The sequence below is a fragment of the Lontra canadensis genome, unplaced genomic scaffold (assembly GCF_010015895.1).
Source record: "Lontra canadensis isolate GAN:19392208 unplaced genomic scaffold, GSC_riverotter_1.0 scaffold34, whole genome shotgun sequence".
NCBI lineage: Eukaryota > Metazoa > Chordata > Mammalia > Carnivora > Mustelidae > Lontra > Lontra canadensis.
The window spans coordinates 2,020,182-2,040,334 of NW_022631028.1; the positions used below are offsets into that span (position 1 = coordinate 2,020,182).

The window sequence follows — 20,153 nt, forward strand, 5'->3', positions numbered from 1 at the left end:
GAAGGACCAGATAGATATAAAATCTTCTCAACATTGTTGCAAATGGATAATCATTACTCTTGCTTCAATATCACTGCCTTAGGGTTATTTCTGTTTACCAATGGATCATTAGTAAGCCAATAATCTTTAACCATGCAGACTGTCTATCTCCATTAACCACTGCATCTGATTATTTTCAGGCATACTTCTAAATTGCATAAATCAGATTTTTCCCATGCAGCACCTTGTTTTGCCTGCTTTTATAATTCATTTCTACAAATCAAATCAGGGCATTACAAAGCTGGCCACAGACCATTACATAACTGTTTACTTGCATTTTCTACAAAGGTGACTAGACTGTTTTAGGCAATCATTTTGAACAGGTGCAGTCTTTTCTAGGGAGGCATTCTGATAATCCTATTACCTTATGTTCAAAAAAAAAAAACAAACCCCGCCAGGGTTCAAACCTAATCATCCCAGCTTTGTAAGCAATTTTAGACTTCCCAACAAGATCCCAGAATACTGGATTAAAACTCACTGTGTTTACCAATAAAGAGTGAAAGATTCTTTTCATTGTCTCTATATTGAATAAATTGGCCTATAAAATGAGCATCATTTCCATGTTCCAAACTTAATATTCAGGGCATGATGAAAATAGATAAGTAGAGGCCAAGGAACATAAAGAAAAGCAACAGAGCATGAAAGTCTACAAGAGGACAAGCTAATTAGTGCCGTATCTTCAATAATGTTAGCTGCGGGCTTATACATGAATTGAATAGTTCTCCAAATAAGAGGGCTGGGAGTTACAGATGACAGCAGTCACTTAGAGAAGCCATTAAGGATGACCAATATGAAACACTGCCTTGAAATCTGATCGCTTAGTGAAGTCAGAGGAAGAACTCGCTCTGGTTGGACCCTGAAGCTTTGACTGTTGAATTAAAACAGAAACAAGAACACACGATCGTTATGAGAGAGGCCTTAAGAAGGATGAGGCTACTCTTCTAGGGAATGATGCGGCATGTCTTGCGTTTCTGTGAAGGGGCGTATGGCAGGGGGTGGGGGGAACGCCATTTGGGACAATGATGCCAGCTCAGAGCATTTAAGAAAAATTCACATTTCTAGAGGAATTTTCCATTAGTCATGGCGAGATGGAGAATTCTCGATTCCTCCCCACGTTAACACAGCCATCAGGAGCTTCTGTGGGGCTCCGGGGACTCAAGATTCAGGCTCTGAAAGAACCAAATCTGGAACCTTCCAACTTGGAACCTACTTTTCTATTGATTCTTAAAAGCACTGGTAATTCTCGGCTGCACTGGAGAACCACAAATTCAGTGAAAGCACAAAGAGGTCAAGCAACGGAGAGGAAGAGCAGCATGAAAGACAGAATATACAAAACCGCACCTTATTATTTTTAAGCAAGCACCTTCAACCACGCTGAGAGGATGTGCAAGTGTAGCATGAAGAGCTCAGCCTCAAGGCTGATGTGTGAGCGACTTTGGTTCACACGTCAGTTGTTTATAGGTAAACAGAAGCTTCCGAAAAGTTCCTGGCTAAATACAATAGGGAAATTCTCTCACCCAGCTCCTGTCTAGATTACCAAATGTTTAGAATTAGTGGAGTGTGACTGTAATTGCTTTCTTGGGAACTTACCACCCCCTCCCTTCCCCGTCCGAGAGACACATCACATTCATCCAAAGAAAATATTTCTCTTGAGGGCCTCTTAGATTTAAGACCTCTGAACTAAGCACTCGGCATTCATTATGGCATTAAATCCTCACAAGAGCTCTATGAAGTAGGCTCAGGAAGGTTAAACAGATCACCCAAGGTCGCGTAGCTAGAAAATGCGAGAGCACTCCTTCTTCTGTCCCCACCTCTGTCCTGCAGAAGCAAAGGGGGCAGAGACCTAGTCACTAATCCTTCATAGTGGCAGCCCGTGCTGTACGAATCTCAATCCCGACCCAATTCCTGCCAGGTGAGCAGAGTCAAGCTTACAGCAGTCTGAGTTAGTGGTTGTTTAAGTGGTGGTGGGAGACTAAAACACACCATCAGTGAAGGCATCCTGAAGGGCCACTCTGGGCCAGAGGTCTGACACCTACAACCACTACTGCTTGGAATTCATCCTCAACAACCATCCTGCTGGAGGCATTCTGCAAGGCACCAAGGGCTGAATCCACCGGTCCCAGGTCTCCCAGCAAGCAAGTACGCTCACATAAAGAGTGTTCCCTTCCCCGTGGGCCCCAAGCTCCCCTCTGCAAAACTGGAACTGTGCAGAGAAACACAGCCAACGCGCTGGTGTCGGCCACGTGGCGCAGGGAAGAAGGAAGCAGTCGTAAGGAGAAGCATCGCTCACCTGACTCCAGGCGCCAGCCTTCCATTTGGGGCATCGTCCTCCTCTGCACTTTCTGAGCCCATTTGGCTTAGCAAGGTGTTTACAGTAATCACTTTCTAAATGGCTTCCATCCTTTGCCATGCAGTAAACATTTCGTTGCTTATGCCCTCGACCACAAGAGACAGAACACTGAAATATAAAGCAATGGCAAGGTTGTTGTTGTGGTTTTTTGTTTTTGTTTTTGTTTTTAAATCACATGGAGTTTGATAAACACCTGAGTTGTGAGATGTTAAGATCATATCTAACACGAGTCATCATCCCCCCTTTTCTAGAGCCATTTTAGGTAATATCTCAAGGTTCCGAATGGCAAGAAGGTGGCATTGGGGGGAAAAATGTCTGTAGCCTTATGGCAGCAATCCTGCGTAGTGTTTTGGGTCCCTCAAGAGTGTGGGCAAATCCTGACCCTTCAGGCAAAAAATAAAGCCAATGAACCAGAAATTACCACGAAATTCTGATTTTAAGTCCCACTATGAATTCGTAAGGATTCCTGTCGCACATCTCACTTTACGCAATCTCTGATCAAGATATCTCTTCAACAAAATGCCTTGAGATTCACTGATTTGGATAAAGGTACATTTCCAAAATACAACTGTGTCCAATTTCCTAATTAAATGATTTAAAGGAACTCTTTGACCATTTTTCAGAGGATAAACTCTCATTTTCCCAGTCGGTTGGGGAAGGAGGTGAAAAAGCCATGTTAGAAACTGAAAGGTAAGTGAGCAGGTAAGTCTGTGCCAATTTGGGGAGGGAGGCATTACCTTTCAACTTTGATCTGCAAGTTCACTGAACTGTTTTAAATGTGACCTTGTCTGACCACATCTAAGAAACTTGACTTTGATTTCAGATTAGGTTTCTCAAAAAGGTTTAGGAATCAAAGTGCCCATGGAGTCAGGACAAAAATTTGATATGACAGCTTCTTGCGGAACAGGCAAGAGGCTGGCCCCAATGAGTGCACTGAGACATTCACCGTCCATTTGCCTCATTAGCGATTACAGAAGTCATTACCACTTGGATCATAAGCTTGCTGGCTCAGGTTTTCAAGACACATTATTTCCCAATATAACGTTCTTGACTTTTAGAGGGAAATGAGTTTAAGAATGAAGAACAAAATGTGAAAATGCAATGAAAACAGATTTCAAGTGTCATTTCCTTCTATTCAATATTTCTCATTTCCCTCACTAACTCTGTGATTTTGTTAACGTAAATTACCAAAGTGCCCTTTTGTACCTCATAGATAAATAGTGCCCTATAAAACACGGAGCCGAATATTAATCCAACTGCTATTACCAAGCACGTTCAAAGTTCTATCATTCATAAATGTGCCAGACATCTTTCTCTAATAAGCACAAATCATTACAAACATTTCAACAGCAGCTAGTAGATGATTTTGCAATATGTATATTAATAGGTTTGGCTGTGACTTTTTACTTCAGGAAATGGAAACATTGCTGGCTGCCTTTGAGCTCCGTCTTATGAGAGTATTACAATTTGGAGCTGTCATTCTGGAAATCTTTTTTTTTTTTATTAAAAGAGTTATTTATTTATTTATTTATTTGTGAGAGGGAAGTGGGGAGAAGGGCAGCAGAGGGAAAGGGAGAGAAAGTCTTAAGCAGACTCTACGCTGAGCATGGAGCCTGATGTGAGGATCGATCTCATGACCCAGAGATCAAGACCTGAGATGAAACCAAGAGTCAGACGCTCAACCGACTGTGCCACCCAGGGGCCCCTGGAAATCTTAATAGAGTACACAGTGTAGAAGGAAGGAGACCAGTTTAAATATTCATACCAGAACAAAAATAACCATCTTTCAACCTACAGTGCTTTCATGTATATAAAGTCTTGGGACATAATTCTGGAGGGTTTTTAGAATGAAGCTCCTAGGGGCACCTGGGTGGCTCATTGGTTAAGCATCCATCTTCCATTTCGGTCATGATCACAGAGTCTTGGGATCGAGCCCCACATCGGGCTCCCCGCTCAGCAGAGAGTCAGCTTCTCCCTCTCTATCTGCCCCTTCCCCTGCTTGTGCTCTCTCTCTCTTCCTCTCTCAAATCTATAGATAAAATATTAAAAAAAAATATAGAATGAAGCTCCTAGAAATAGTCCTACAAACCAGTGGTCTAATGACTTGCATACAGAAAAATCTCTACTGTTAGTGACTAATTTTAATATTTAGAAACTTAACTTTGACAGATAACAAAGGGGCATAATTTGAATTTGGGATGAATTCCTTTGTTCACTCAATAAACACATGAGGGCCTACTCAGTTTCAAGATATATGTGAAGGGCTGGCAACACAGTGATAAGCAAAGCTGACCATGCCCCACCCTCATGGAGCTTCCAGGCCAGTGACGGAGACCAACACTGACCACGTGTTGACAAAAACAAACACCCGCTTGGCAACGGAGAGGAGTGCTCTGGGGGAAGCCAGCCGCAGTGGTTGCAGGAGGGCTCCTGAGGCTTCCCCCAGGGCCAGGCCAAACAGAACTCACAGGTCATTATCGTATACTTAGATTTGGAATATCACTTCTAAGTTTTAAATCTGGGCAAATATGGTCTGATGTTTGCTGCAAAAATTCTACCCTGACTGCTGAGTGGACATTGGATGGGAATACAGCAAGAATGGAGACAATACAACAGTAGGAAGCTACTGCACAGGTCCAGGCAAGAGGAGATGGTGATTCTTTTTTTTTTTTTTTTTTCCTAGAGAAGAAGAGAAGGGGGAGGGACAGACAGCGAGGGAGAGAGAGAATTTTAAGCACGGTCCAGGCTCAGTGCAGAACTTAACCTAGGGCTTGATCTCACAACCCTGAGACCATGATCTGAGCCAATATCGAGAGTCAGATGCTTAATCGGCTGAGCTACCCATGCACCCTGGCGATGGTGATTCTGAAGAGGGTGCAGAGTGTTGGGGTGGGGGAAGTTGGTGTATTTAAGACATACTTCTTTCGAGGGAGAAATGGTGGATCAGCTGCGGGGTACGGGGGAGGAGGAAGACTCAGGAAGGACTCCCAGGTTTGCAGTGTGGCTAACTGGATAGTGATGACATGTACAGGGACAGGGACATAGCCCTGGGAGTCAAGGATGTCTTAATTTGTGGGAAACAGACAGAACTCAAAAGACCTGGATGCATGGGTTCAAACAGGGGCTTCAGGAGGGTAAAGACACAGGCCTACCTGTAAACACAGGAACATGGGTGAACTTACAGCAAATCGGCCCATAGGGACAGTCAGTTCAGTATATAAGCAGTACAAATGAGCTATCCTTTAATATGAAGGGGGAGAAAGAGAGTTGATGGAAACAGCCATTCAGTAATCGGCCATAGCATCAGAGGGACAGTCTAAAAGGAGAGGCAGAACTAGAAAAGGCACATTCTAGCATTCTCACATTCATCCATGGGCCAGGCACTGCTCTAAGACCTGCACTATCTCATTTAATCATCCCAGTAACCATAGAGAGAGGTACCAGGATCAGAGACAACTGGTGTTTCCAAACTGGCGTAACCACAGTGCTTTCTACATGCCTCTCCCTGCTGTGATTCCAGCCCAAGCAGACAGACGTCTGTTGAGAACAATAACAGCACAAGGAAAACAGTGGAATGATCACCATCATCACTGATAATAATTCATCTGAAGGGCACTACTGGTGCAACCAACATCTATTTCTCATGAAATGAAATGGACGAAGTAGTTTCCAAATCTGATATCTTAGGGCGCTTGGGCGGCTCAGTCTGTTGAGGATCGGATCTTGGTTTCAACTTAAGTCATGATCTCAGGGTCCTGGGATCGAATCCCATGTAGGACTCTGTACTCAGTGCACAGTCTGCTTAAAGATTCTCTCTCTCCCCCCCTCTCTGCCCCTCCTCTCTCTCTCTCTCTCTCACTCTCTTTCTCAATAAAATCTTAAAAAAAATTCTGATGCCTTAAAATCTGGTTAACATCTAGATTAGCTGCCTCCCACCTATTCCTATGTGCTTTTTTCTTATTTGGGGATTTGAACGGAACCAACTTGGAAAAAAAGAATGCAATACTTCAGCATGACTCACCACCCATATAATTTGCCTGAAATTAAGATCTAAAAGTGATAAGGAAATTCTCAAGGTAACTAATCATGAAAACCACTTTTCATTTCATGCTTTCTAACTCACCAACGAAGAGAAGCAGCTGCTTGTAGAAATTTTCATATCTAACAGGTTCATTAGTAGGTCTTTAAGGATTTCCTAAAGAAGTTGTCATTTTGATAATCAAATAAACACAGGTTGCAGCTCTTATATGCTGAGGGAAAGTTTCATCTGATCATTTCCAGCCTTTTCCAGGCACTGACTTCTGCATCAATGTGAGTCCCTAAGATACGGCAGTTAAATTCGACGCATTACCTTGTGGGGGCGATTTATTGGCTCCCTATCTGAGGGTTCTTGGTCGGTGCAATGTGTAAGTCCTCGGATGTCAAGTCTTGCCTGGAAACAGCAGGCTGGCAGCAAGGATGCAAGGCTGGCAGCCAGGGTCCAGGACAGCCTTTGCCAATGATGGGTATGAATGAAGTCAGTATGTAGGAGGATCATAGGACCAGGAGAGGCAAAACCAGCCGGCACACACTCTCCCACCCAAGCCAGGATGAGAGCACAAGGATGTAGCCTAGGGGATCAGAGCGCCCAACGTGGCTCCATGTGGGGGCTGGAAAACCACGTGGACTTGCCACGGAGGAAAAAGACAGGGGCTGCTGCTCACCCGTGTTTATATACTGCCCTCCACGCTAGAGGCAGCCAGCGGTTAATTATGGAAGTGAAAGAACGCATGAAAGTGTGCTAGAAACCAAATGTCCCCTTTTCCTAAATGTCGCCAAGAGAGAAGCACCCAGAATCTGACCCACAGTGTGAATGCTGAACTGATTTGGCATAAGTTATTTAGATTCAAAAAGGCCACCCTTGGACCACTCTTTCAGCTGGGACAGAACTACTGGAAATCACACGAGCTACCTTCTATCGAACCCTTACTAAGAATGACGAGCTAAGCTGAAGGACACTGGCTTCTGTCATTTAATCCCAACAGCATTTAATCCCAACAGCACCTCCCAAAGAGGTGCCATAACTTGCTCAGGGTCACAAAGCCAGGAGGCAGCAGAGTTAGTTCCGGGCTCCAGGACTACTACCTTCTTCCTTAAACTACACAGAAGAAAGGGCTTGGTTAAGAAAACAAGCTGTCTACCTCAGTGGACCCAAGGCAACAACAAAAAGCAAGGACCTCAAAGACATGTCTCTCAAGACTATTCTAGAAGCCTCTGCTTCCTCAGTCCCTCAGGAAGACAGGACCTATACAATGTCAGTGTTTCTGACCTTACTACTATCTTCACGGCATTTTTAAGACCCAGGGAAGAAAGACTTAGAGTGTAAATATACAATCACATAAAAAAGGGCCAGATCTCCCCTTGGCTGTGGCCACACCCTCATTTTTCCTGGCCATTTTTCAGCATTTCTTCACTCTATGGGGCCTGCCTGGTGCCACACGGCGAGTGACGGCTTCTGTTCCCTGGTGAATGGCTCTTTGCACGGACATGAATGGAAGGCCGCGGGCTGTTGATGTGGGCCTGCCAACTCACGGAGGACTCATCTCACAAATGTCTGAGCTGTAAGACATCTCAAAGATGGTTCAGTCCTTCTATTTATTTTCTAAATTCAACACTAGAGAAAAGGAGACATGGCGCCTCACAGTCACACAGCACGGAAGGAGTAAAGGCTGACTTAGGACGCACAGAATAGGACCCCCCTGGGGACTTGTGGCCAAGTACTGGTGTTCTTCACGTGGCTCAGGAACCATGGCTGTGGTGGACATGCGTAAGTGGCGGCAAAGCTCCCTGCCTGTCTCCATCTTGCTCTAAAATGCAGCATGGTGAGCCACAGGTTTTGGAGTATGGCACACCCAAGCTGACACGCCATCTGCCGTTTTATTTTGGGGCCATCTGGGGCAAATTAACCTCTCTCAACTCAGATTTGTAGTCTGTAAAATGGGGACCCCAGCACTGTCTGTACCCAACAGAGTCACGTCACGGTGAAGTGGGACACTGCAGAGCCAGAGCTCTTGGTGTTCTGGGCGAACAGTGTAAAAACCAATACCCATTCACAAGCACCACTACTACCATTTTCTATTCAGCAGAGTCTTTTAGAATGTCTCCCAACACGTGGGTAGAAAGGTGAGTAATTTTTTTTTAAATCTATGTTAACTAATGGAGTCCCTGAGATTAGCATTCTCCCACGGGCGTTTGCTGAGTGAAGAAGGGAACTTGGGTCAAATCTCACTCATGTGAGCAGGTGAAGAGCTTTTCTTTCCAAAGGTCACAGAGCAATCCACAGAGCAGACATAAATGTGGAAGCCTCCTCCTCTTCTGTAATGCCCTTTCCACTCTTTTCAACTATTACTTATTAATATGGTCTCCCTGGCCACAGAAGACAGGAAGACAGTAAGAAAAAGAAAGACCCCACATCTGAATGCCACGTTTTTTTTTTATTCCACCGTTTCCTGCTCATACGTATTATCTCAAGAGCTACTTATGTTTCTCATTTGCTTCTTGTGAGGTTATCCCTTTAATGTCCCGAAACACAACCTCCATACCAGTGACCACCATTACCGAACGGCCATGCCCTCCCTTCCCTGCTCTGCTCAGCTCCACCTTGGCAGTGGTCACAGTCCTTTGTGATCTGCTGGGTGTGAGCACAGTGAGGGCTTCTCACAACACAAGAATGGCTCCGGATAGGGGGCACTGGGGAACCAGAATGACTGGGGCGGGAGAGAGAGTTCTGCCAGGAAACAAGGGCTGTGACTTCAGGGCGTAAAGCCAATGTTGACAGGTCTGCCTGATGGCTGTTTATGTCCAGGACCACCATGGCACTTATTACCATGAAAAGGAGCTGAGAAAGCAGGAGATTGGCAGGGAACACCAGGGAAGAAAGCAGATGCGGGAGTCACGGTCATCCCAGCCGGATGGGGCATGAGTCCACGCTTCCATCCCTGTCGCCCCCAAGACCGACAGCCTTTACAGTATGACAAAGGTCTAAGACTGTGGGAGAAAAGGCACTCAGACTCACATGTCAGAGCTTGGAGCACGCCTGGAGGCTGCTGTCAATACGACAGCCAAGTAGGTGGTCCTGTAATATGCCTTGCACAGAGGATGCTGGGGCCACGCCAACACGGGGACGCGGTAGGAAGGGCTCGTGCCCTCCACCTCCCATCCCCCCCAAGAATGATGAGGCACAGGGCTCTCCAGCTGTCCCCTCCCTATCTCATAATGAAACAACTTCAAATGAGAGGAGGGGACGTGATATTCACATTAAATAGAACAGCCTATGAAATGAGCTATGCAAATTGGGAAACCCAAATGGAGGTTCTTTTCGTTCTTTTGTTCCGCGAGAATGTTAAATACTATGATGTTTCTCCCCATCAAGACAAAAACCGAAGACCGAGACAATCTGCAAAAGCAACACCTGGTGAATTTTATCACGGCCACCGCCAGTGGTGCCCCCAGGAGCCTGAGGCCTAGTACATTCCCTGGCCCTGGGGTCCCTAACAGGCCCTCTGATTCCCCATTTCCAAGTACACTGCCTATTCTGATTCTTTGTAAACTGACTTCAGCAGAATAATGATATTGGCGTCTTTCAGGAAAGAGGTGAAAATGGTACAAGCCTACTCTGTGCTTGCCACGGGGTTGTTCATGAAGGCGGTCTGGAAGACGGGGGGATAGTGGGTGAGATATTTGTGCCAGGATCCTTACTCTCAGCTGTTGCAAAGGTGAGTGACCAAGCGCCTGAGTAATTGGTAGGAAAGTTATGGCTGAGGGATGGGTGACCAGAACTTCTCGGCACTCTGAAGGTAGACCAGGACTGAGGCTGCCTGGAGATGTCATTGTGCTAGAAGATGGCAATGTTCAGGGACACCCCCTCATGACTTATGCTAATGTCACCGATGGTCAGGAACAGACCTGGGAAGCTGAAGTCACCTTTGGGAATGCTTTCATTGAAAAGCAAGCCATGCAGGTTCTCTCTGGACTTTCATCTACCCAACCTGTGTCTAGCCCTTAAACCTCTTCCTCTTCGCAGAGAACTGGTCTATCTCCCTTTCAGTCACTGAAAAGACACCAGGACAAAGTTCATGTAATTGCCTCTTCCAGTCTGGCTTTCTCTATTTAACTGGACCTTCCTCCATTGGCTTGGTGTGAAAGGAACATCTTTACATGGCAGCATGTCAGACATCTTACACCGAAAAAGTCTCCAACTTTTTTGGGAGGAAGTAGTTTATGTGGTTAGTTTGCTTTTGGGTAGATGTGAATACTACTGAAAAGCTGAGATGTGCATACATATCTGAGTCTGTATCCAGAGAAATAGATCTCAGCAGAACGGAAAAAGCTTATCTTAACCATTATTGAATTAGATGCTTATCCTCCAACCTTACATTGCTCTATTGGGAATTCAAATAGGACCAATTCACTGGCCACAGGCACTATTCATCCTTGTGGCTTTTCTTGTCTTTCCCTCTGGCTTACCAATTTGTTAAAGAAATAGCTCAAAATGCCATTGTGAAAGGATGAGACAAAAAGTCAAACCAGCTAAAACGTAAATGGCTAGAACATGAAACACTTGGCATTCAAAGGGGCTAAAATTAAGTTGATGGTTATGCGTGAATTTAAATTATTCCTATACTATTTGGAGATCTACTCAAGGAAACCCAAGGTTTGGGAGAGAAGGAGGTGGTTGTTATGAATTTGGTTTTGGAATCATTCAGACTGGGTTTGACCAGTACTATCTCTTCTCTTGTGATCCTAAGTGAAATGCTTAACCATGGCAAACATCTCTTTCCAATTCTGCTCAACAGAGGCATGAAATGATGCTGAATAAGCATTCCAACTTAACACGTCCAAAGCATAAGCCCTGGTTTTCCTCTATAAACTCCTCCTTCCTACAGTTATTCCTCTTTATTTCAGTCAATGCAAATTCCATCCTGCTAATTCTGTATACAACATTTGGAGTCATTCCAACTCCTCTCTTTCTCTCACACCCCATATCCAAACCTCAGCTAATCCTTAGGTACTTCTTTAAAAATACATTGGAATCTCACCAATTCTCACCACTTCTGCTGTGAGCATCCAAGTCACTCACTCATGGTCTTCTCCCATCTCATTCACTGCAGCGGATTTCCTAATGGTCTCCCTGTTTCCACCTCTGTGCCTCCTATAGCTTCCTCTAAATTCAGAAGCCAGACTCAGTCTTATAAAACAAATTCATGTTCCTACTCAACTTTCCTCCCCATAATGGTTTCCTATATCATTGAGTGTAAGCAAAAATCCTTCCAATAGCCTGACCCTTCCTCCCCCATCCATGATTTACTCCCATGGTCCTCTCCCTTGGTTTCATCTCTAATTTCATATCCTATCATCCACCTCCTCTAACTCAACCACACTGGCTTCCTTGCTGTTGATAAGATGTGCCTGACACACTTCTGTCTCTGAGTCTTAACCCAGGATATTCTTCTAGATATCCATATGGCTTGCTTTTGTATTTTCCCATATCTCTGATCAAATGTCACTTTCTTAATGGAGACTTGACTGACTTCCTTAAATGTACAGTTCCCATCCCACCCCCCTTCCATGTTGTTTTTTTATCCCTCTTCTCTAAGAATTTTTGTCTGTTTTGTTCACTGCTATATCCCTAGTGGCGAGAGTAGTAACAAGCTTACAGAAAACATTCAAATATTTATGGAATACGTAAGTGAATGCATGAATGAGTGAATGCATAGCATCTCAAAGAACCTAGAGCCACTTCTCTCCCAAGAATTTTTAAGGATTAGGTACGTATCCTGCACAATGCTCAGTTTCATCGTAGGGACCAAATACACAACTATTGTTCTCTCCTATCTCCTGTGTCTATTCAGTCCAACAATGGCTAAGTACTCTTGCGGTTAAATACTTAATTCATAAATACAGAACTAAATAATGCATAAGGGACACCCAAAAGGAAGGTTACCTGAGGATGCAATATAAGGGAAATCAACGCAAATGGCAGAAGCTAGGAACTTAGAATACTACTCTGCCCTGCAAAGGCGAGACTATTGTCGAACACTGGCTCTAAGCCATTGAGACCATCCTATACCCGGAGTGACCTTCAGTCACGTAATGTGGTTTCTCCTCCCCAAAAGTGTCAATTTAGAGTGATACTTTTCCCAGATGGAAAAATGTAAATATACGGACTGAAAATAAACTATGAAGAAATGTATGGACACAGGTGGGGTCTACATGGGTTGGGCATTTTCTATCTCTGTTCTGGCTGGAAACATCTAAAAGCAAAAGACTGAAGACTTTCACTGCTGTTCCAAAACAGTGTGTCTCAGCTTGATCCTGATATATATTTTTTTAAGTTTCATTTATGAAAAGGCTCTCAGGGGGTGCCTGGGTGGATCAGTGGGTTAAAGCCTCTGCCTTTGGCTCAGGTCATGATCCCAGGGGCCGGGGATTGAGCCCCGTGTCGGGCTCTCTGCTCAGTGGGGAGCCTGCTTCCTCCTCTCTCTCTCTCTGCCTGCCTCTCTGCCTACTTGTGATCTCTGTCTGTCAAATAAATAAATAAAATCTTAAAAAAAAAAAAAAAAGAAAAAGAAAAGACTTCAGAGTATAGGATATCCAGGGCTGCAAAACCAGTATCAAGCCTGAGATTTTGTAATTATACAGTGAATTTGACAGAAATAAATCATTGCCACCACCCTATACACTCTATACAAACTAGCCACAAGAAGCCTCTCTATTAAGTGGGGTAATTGGGTTACCCATGTGTTAGGATCAGGTTGTGTTGAGAAAGACCTACTTTTCTTAGTCCAGCAGACTTCTCCTTAAAAATCTACCAATTCTCATCATACTAGGGTGTTGTATCATGGGACGGGGGAAGCCAGGTCCTTTCAGGAGCACTGGTTGGGGAATTCTAGGTAACCAAGCCTAATTTCTGAGTTCCTTTGAAAACTATTTAAAACCAAGTGAATTGTTAAAATTGTTCTGTTTAAAAATACAAACATTCAGCTACCTCAGACTTTGATAAGTAAAATAAACAAAACCGGAAACCTGGCTGAAAACCCTTAGAAAACACTCAGATACTAAGGACTCAACTTCAGTGGTTTAAAAAACAGAGGAGAGTAAACTGATTTCCACTTGGGCAAGAGCTTGTTTCTTTCATGTGTCCCAAATCAAAATCAGTATTTCTAGAATATTGGAAAGCCCTACAAGAGAGGGAGTGAGAAAGCAAGGAGCTTAGGAGTCAGTCAGGTCTGGTTTCAAGAATTACTGACCATATGATGCTGGGTAACTTACTTGCCTTCTGACAGCTCAGTTTTCCTACCTGCATAATGGACATAGTAAGGTCGATTTTGCAAAGACTTTATGAGGACTAGTAATAATGCATATAAAGCATTAGGCCCAGGACTTGGCTCGCTGAAATGTTCAGTAAATGGGGGTCTTTGCTATTATTTCTCCAATTCCAAATTACATAATTATAATTAGGTTTATAATTCAGGTTATAATTAGGTAAAAGGCAAAAAGCAATTTCTAATTTTTAATGCTTTTTACCTAGTTAGTCCATTGCAAATTCAAGGTTCTAGTTAAGTCTGAAAGGTGCCACTCACTTGCTTTTTGGAGAACCATCTCTTCTAAATTGGGCACCAGCATACTTATCTTCTAAAAACATTTTCTCTGGTCCTCCATCAAAAAAAAAAACAAAACTTTAGACATTGGGGGACAAATCCAATATTTCATTAGTACTTAGGTCCTACCACAAAATTTCTGAGGTTGATTACAGTGTCTTGGGGGCATTTTGCTTGCTTTTCCTCTACTGATGAGCTTCTCTGGACCAAAAGTTTTGGAGTCACCACTAGTGTTTATGGGGCCATCATTAGTGACCTTCTGGGAAGAGAAGTATTGAGATTGATTTTCATTCGAGGGCCGGGAGATGCATCATCTCAAATGTTCTCTGATCCCCCTTCTTAGAGCTGAGCCTGCTGTTCTGGGGGCAGATCTGGATGTGCCCTGTGGAGGCTGCAGTTGGTAAATATATAGCATTTGCCTCCTGCTGAAGCAAGAAAAGATTTGCAAAGTGGAAAAGGGAAGGTAGGGAGAGGCAGAGCTTCAGAAACTTTCTTCCTCAGAAATCCATGTACTGAAAAGTCAATTTAATGCCACACGTCTGGAGAAACTGATCACCTGTGTGTGACTTCCTCGTAAGGACTAAAAAAACCAGTGGGAAATAACTGACAGAATTGATGGTGAAAACTGGTGATCTCTACATCGTAACAGTTTATCTTCCCAGAAAGGAGAAAGGAACAATTTGATAACATTAAAGACTTCTCGGACTTAAAAAAATGGGAATTTGGTATCAAACACATTTGGGAAATGCTGCAGACTATACCCACCTAATGCTCATTAGACTATGGAAAGAAAAGTTCTGGGGCAGGAAATCCATAGAACTAGAGAGAGGAGGTGATGTTACCCTGTAGGGGATGTGGCCATGTTTGAAGACATTTTTGGTTATTACAACCAAGGGGATATACTATTGGCATCCAGTGGGTAGAGGTTAAGGTTGCTGCTAAACATCTTCCAAGGCACAGACCAGCCCCCCCAGCTAAGAATTACCTGATATCATATGTCAACAGTGCTGAGCCTGGGATATCCTGATTCATACCTTTTTATAACCCATGAAATACTTGCTGTATCACTGCCTTAGTCTTCAGTCAAAAACACAATCTGCTACTTTCCTGATAAAATGCACACTAGGGGTTCATCCTATTTTTTAAAAAAATATCTGAAGGAAAACTTAAATATTTAACTCTGACACCATTTCCTCGATCTAGCTGGACCATTACATACACGCATTCTATCATGGATGAGGGAAACATGGACTGCTTGAAACACAAGGCGAAAAGCAACAAATACATACGACCTGTCAGGCTGTTACAACAATTTTAATGCATGAACACGTTGGAGTAGCCCTTGTTTTCTAGAAGCACCCATCGTCATTGATGTCCTTCTTTCTAAAGTTGGTCACTCTTGCTGAACTTGCCATGCAGAATGTCTGTGGATTATACTGGACACATTTGTATACATTTGTAACAACCTCCCACTCCCCCCTCCAGAAAAAGGATGAGGGACACTGATTGTGGATTTGCACATTCAGTCTGGTAAGGCAACTTTGAGATCTCATACTTTCAGCTCAGCCTTGAAAATCTTTGACTGACCTTGATGGCTTCCTGGAATCCCACATAATATTTAATGGGAAATTCAGTTCTCCAGAGAAAACTGTTTTCTGATAGCTAAGCAGCATCGTTCCATGGGGCTTGTAACTGTGACCTCAACTTTGACTTTTGATTAGGAATCCTCCTTCTCCTCACCAGATGTCTCTTCAGGCCTTCTCAACCTTGGCACTATTTCAACATTTTGGGTGAGATAATTCTTTGCTGTTAGGGGCTATGCCATGCATTGTAAGATGCTAATTGACATCCCTGGCTTCCATCCATTAGAATTCAGTAGCAGTGCTAACCTATCTATGACACTTGTCCAAAGACACTGCCTAATGTCCACTGGGCGGAGGTGGGGCTAAAAATCACTCCCAACTGAAAACCACTAATTATCCTAAGGTTTTCAGAAAGTCCAACAAGCTCGCAAAACTGAATTGATTTTAACTGACTTGATAGAGGTGGGGCCAGAGAGCTTTTTTTGGTGGACAGAAGTAGTAAAGAGCCTTCTGAACATCAGTCCAAGAAGATCAAGGTCTCAGACTAAAAGGGTTGGGAAGTCCTGGTCTCTAGAGAATGGGACATGTACAACGTGCCCTTGAACCCTGTACACAGCAATGAAGATCTCAACAACAATGAACAAACATGCTTTTCTGCACAGCACCTCCTCTCTGACATCATGTCCCTGACCCACCACCACTAAGGGGTTCCTGGATATTTCACAGCTGATGACGAGAGGGAAATCATGATTTCACCAACAGAGTTCAAACTGCAATGAAATACGTGAGTTGGTTGGTTGAAGGCTTTTTATTAAGTGCAAGGAAAATAAACAACACACATTTTTGGAAAAAAAAAAAAAAAGAAAAAAAAGCTCTTAGTTTTCAAAGGAATCCGGGCTTTACTGGGGAGCAGCAGATTTAAAAAAAAAAAAAAAGGTGAGTCTGCATATAGCCAAGTATTTACTGGAATTTACTGGCAAGGCTTGCAATGGAAGTCTGGATTTCCCTGGGAAAAGGGGAGCAAAAAAACCCCACATCATCCCCCAGGGTCTTTCATTTGAGCTGCATGGGTGGGAGGGGGCTGAGGGAGGAAGGGAAATGGGGACAAGGAGAAGAGAAAGTCATGGGAAATGAGCCAATGAAAAACGAGCAAAGATTCTGTTTTTGCTGAACCCTGGCTGTAGCCCTCACTCTTATTATGATGTGAAAGTGTAAATCTGAGATTAAAAACAGCTTCCTAAAATATGTCAGAATTTTTAAAGTCCTGAAATAAATCCAGACCTACACTTCACTTCCTTTGAAGTAAAATACATCCTCTGAACCTATTTATGTTTCTTTTAACAATAACTTATTTTAAAATATATCAAACCTACAGAAAAATTGCAAGATCATCACAAAGAACTCCCTTATCCTCGTCTTCCAACTGGCAACATTTTGCCACACTTGCTCATTCCTCCCTCCCTATATAATAATGGTGTATATGTATATATGAGCGGCTTGTAGACATAATGTCTCACCAGCTCTAAAACTCTAGTTTCCCCAAATCAAGGACACTCTCCTACATAAATACCATATAACTCTCCAAGTCAGGAAGTCACTATTGATACACCGCCAACATCCAATCCTCTGTTTCTTTTTAATTATTCCCTCATACAGATTAGCATTTTATTTCCATATTTCTAGGCCAATGCAATTAGGACTTCAGCTCCTAAGTAGCTAGGCCCATTTGTTCATCCATCCATTAATCCATTCATTTTAGTATTGCTTATTTTACACCCACTTTGAGTAAGGCAACAAGCTTAAATAGTGGGCCTGTTCAGCCCAAAGGAAATGAAGGTTTAGGGTGATTAAATAAGTGATTTGGTTAATAGATTTTTCACTTGAAATGTGGTGACTATTTCTTCCTTTGCTTTACCTAAGAAGAAGAAAGCAAACTTGCTGTTTTTTTCCATTATAGTTTCCTTCTCTTTATTTCACACAGTTCCCAAACCATAGCCAAGTCTTGTCCTACCCCTGCCATGTGGACGGAGGAATACAGGGGACAACGATGGCTGAAGACAGGAACAGAACCCAAAGCTGTAGACTGTCCTACCAATGGGAACAGAGGAGACTCAGTGTTGCCCCAAGAAGAGCTTAGTTTTAGCTCAAGAAACAGTTTGGAAGACATCTCATTGCATTTGATGGCTTTTATTTCAAACAAAGAGCTTTCAGTGTGAGCTCACTTTTTAATAAATTTTAATTGCATTATTCACTTGTAGGGTAGCAGATTACGTTCTACAGCAAACCTTATCACCACAAACATCTGCAAATCTCCTAATTGGCTTTAACAAAATCTGATCTATTGTCCCGATTATCTACCGATCCACTGAACAAAGAAAACACTTAGATTTATTACCCCAAGATATTTCATTTCTTTTTGTATATTAAAATGTCAGACATATCACCAGTAAGTGTTTATTAATTAGGGGATACTTTTTTTCCTCAAAATCTTCTAAAAACACAAATTTTGCTCTTTACTTGGTTTTAATTTAAAGAGAAACAATTTTCTCATATCCATCCCTTTAGAGCTCTGAAGCAAAACTTGAAAATGGCTCAGGAATTCCAGAATGTTTCAAATAGTTACAATTTAGGAGAGCAGAAAATCTTAAATTTCCTCTTTCCACAGAGGTTGCATTTTACCACTTCACCAACTAAAAAGCAAAATGAGAGGATTGTATCTTGGGTCAAACCTGGGGCTTGAAAGTCAGAAGAATCCCAGGTTCAAGTCCCTTCTCAACAGTGTGACGTAGACCCAACCAGTTAACTTCTCTGATGGTGCTAATTTCTTCAAGTAGAGAGGATTAAATTAGAAAATACGGGTGAATTGCTTTGTGTAATTCCTAGCAAAAAGTAAATGCTCCAAAATGTAAGTGATTGTTATAATAAAAAAAAAAAAATCAAAGCCTTCCCAATAATCATGGGAAGAAGTACTATTTCTTTCCAAAATTAAGTGGAGGAAAAAAACAGCTCTTTTGTGGATAACTGAAGCTACCCGTTCATCCACTTTCTGTGATACTCAGAATTATTTTACTTATCGATGACATCATCACTCAATCTGCACCCATTTTGTTGCATACATTTTAATTTCAAGGGGGTGTCCGCGTGGGCCATGAATGTGAATAAGTCCATAAGGGCTTTCTTAACACTGGGAAGGCTAAGTATTGCCAAGCTAAATGATGAGAATCACAGTGATGGAGGAGACATTGCCTCAACCCTGATTCTTCTGAAGTGTTTTTCAAACACAGCCCCTTAAAGTTAATCTCCCCAACCTTTACCTACAGGGCTCAGTGAAGAATATGAAAAGCTGCCTTCCTGAAACTTCCTTCAAAGAGGGAATGATCTCCTGGAATTCAAGCTTCTACAAGGTGACTACCTGGTGTTTCCCATTTTTGTCTTCTCCTAAAAAGCATCAATCAAGCCTTGCCCTTTCAGCCCACTGAACACATAAACACTCTTTCTCCTTAACTGAACTTACTGCCACGATGAACTTGAACTCTAAGACGCACAAGAGGAGAGTTGTTTTAACAGCTGCTTTTACACGGAGGCCCTGGAGTTACTACTCTCAAGACAGCTGGTTCTGATAAGCCTCTCTTTGCACTGTCCTGTTTTTTCTAATGCCCAGCTGTCAGAAAACACCCACTGCAGTGTTCCAAAGCAAAGGCACAAAGCAGAAGAAAGGCAGGAGAATGGTACTCACTTGGATATAAGGGCATCCTACTTAGGGACCCTTTTTACAAGCTGGCATAGGGTTTTTCTCTCCTATTTACTTTAATAAGTTTAGTAATTTCTTGGCTAGTTGAGTATTAATTGCTTAAGATGTACTGTTGTCTGAGGTTGCCCTGTCCAATATGGTAGCCACCAGCCACAGGTGGCTATTTAAATGTAGAGTAATTAAAATTAAATACAATGTAAAGTGCGGTCTCCCTGTTGCACTTGGCCACGTTTCAAGGGCTCTGTATTAGCCACATGGGTCTAGTAGGTTCCATAGTGGAAAGCAAAAATAGAAAACATTTCCATCATTGTAGAAACTTACTGGACTGCATTGGCCAAGGCATATCCTCTTTCTAACAGGAGAAAGGGGATGCAGATCTGCCTACGCATAATGGTTTTGTAGGCTCGGCCTGTATTGATTACTTTCCATACTACTTTCTGTACACTCTCTTTTTTTTTTTGGCTGCCAATGTTCCATTTTATAAATTCTTGGAAAGGGAAGTTGTGGTCTTTAAAACCACCCATGAAAATGATCCCACTTTGGAGGAAATAAAACAACAAGAAGCAAAGGTGGTGGCATGGCAATCCACACATTCCAGGTCTTTTTATTGGTAATCATTAAATAACACAGGGGGAAATGAACTTCAGCCAGGACTTCGCACACAGGTGTGGAGGCTGAGAACCCTCGTGGGGAGAGATGGAAAGCCAGGCCCTCTGCTTATCCTGGCTCTCAGATCACTGAACTCATGTCCGGGTTATAATGTAAGGGTGAACAGAAGCACACCCTCTGAT

At 42.9% G+C, this 20,153-nt stretch overlaps 1 protein-coding gene and 1 long non-coding RNA gene across 6 annotated transcripts in view; one reads left to right on the plus strand and one right to left on the minus strand.

Moving 5' to 3' along the window:
- ADAMTS9 (ADAM metallopeptidase with thrombospondin type 1 motif 9) overlaps positions 1 to 20,153 on the minus strand; it is a 164,907-nt gene that overhangs the window by 48,979 nt on the left and 95,775 nt on the right. For 2 of the 3 annotated variants that reach the window (XM_032867325.1, XM_032867324.1), the window contains exon 29: positions 2,330 to 2,497. The exons of the other annotated variant lie outside the window; for it this stretch is intronic. In XM_032867325.1, coding sequence (XP_032723216.1) covers positions 2,330 to 2,497 — 168 coding nt within the window. The remainder of the gene's footprint in view (positions 1 to 2,329; positions 2,498 to 20,153) is intronic. 3 annotated transcript variants of the gene reach the window in all.
- LOC116873524 lies at positions 10,053 to 19,821 on the plus strand. 3 transcript variants are annotated; one of them, XR_004383837.1, is made up of 4 exons: positions 10,053 to 10,143; positions 15,590 to 15,818; positions 16,274 to 16,395; positions 17,593 to 17,858. It is a non-coding gene; the product is annotated as an uncharacterized LOC116873524 (long non-coding RNA). The 3 variants fall into 3 exon arrangements; XR_004383835.1 differs by lacking the exon at positions 10,053 to 10,143 and adding an exon at positions 18,932 to 19,821 and having other exon boundaries at positions 14,104 to 15,818; positions 17,593 to 17,823; XR_004383836.1 differs by lacking the exons at positions 10,053 to 10,143; positions 17,593 to 17,858 and adding an exon at positions 18,932 to 19,821 and having other exon boundaries at positions 14,959 to 15,818.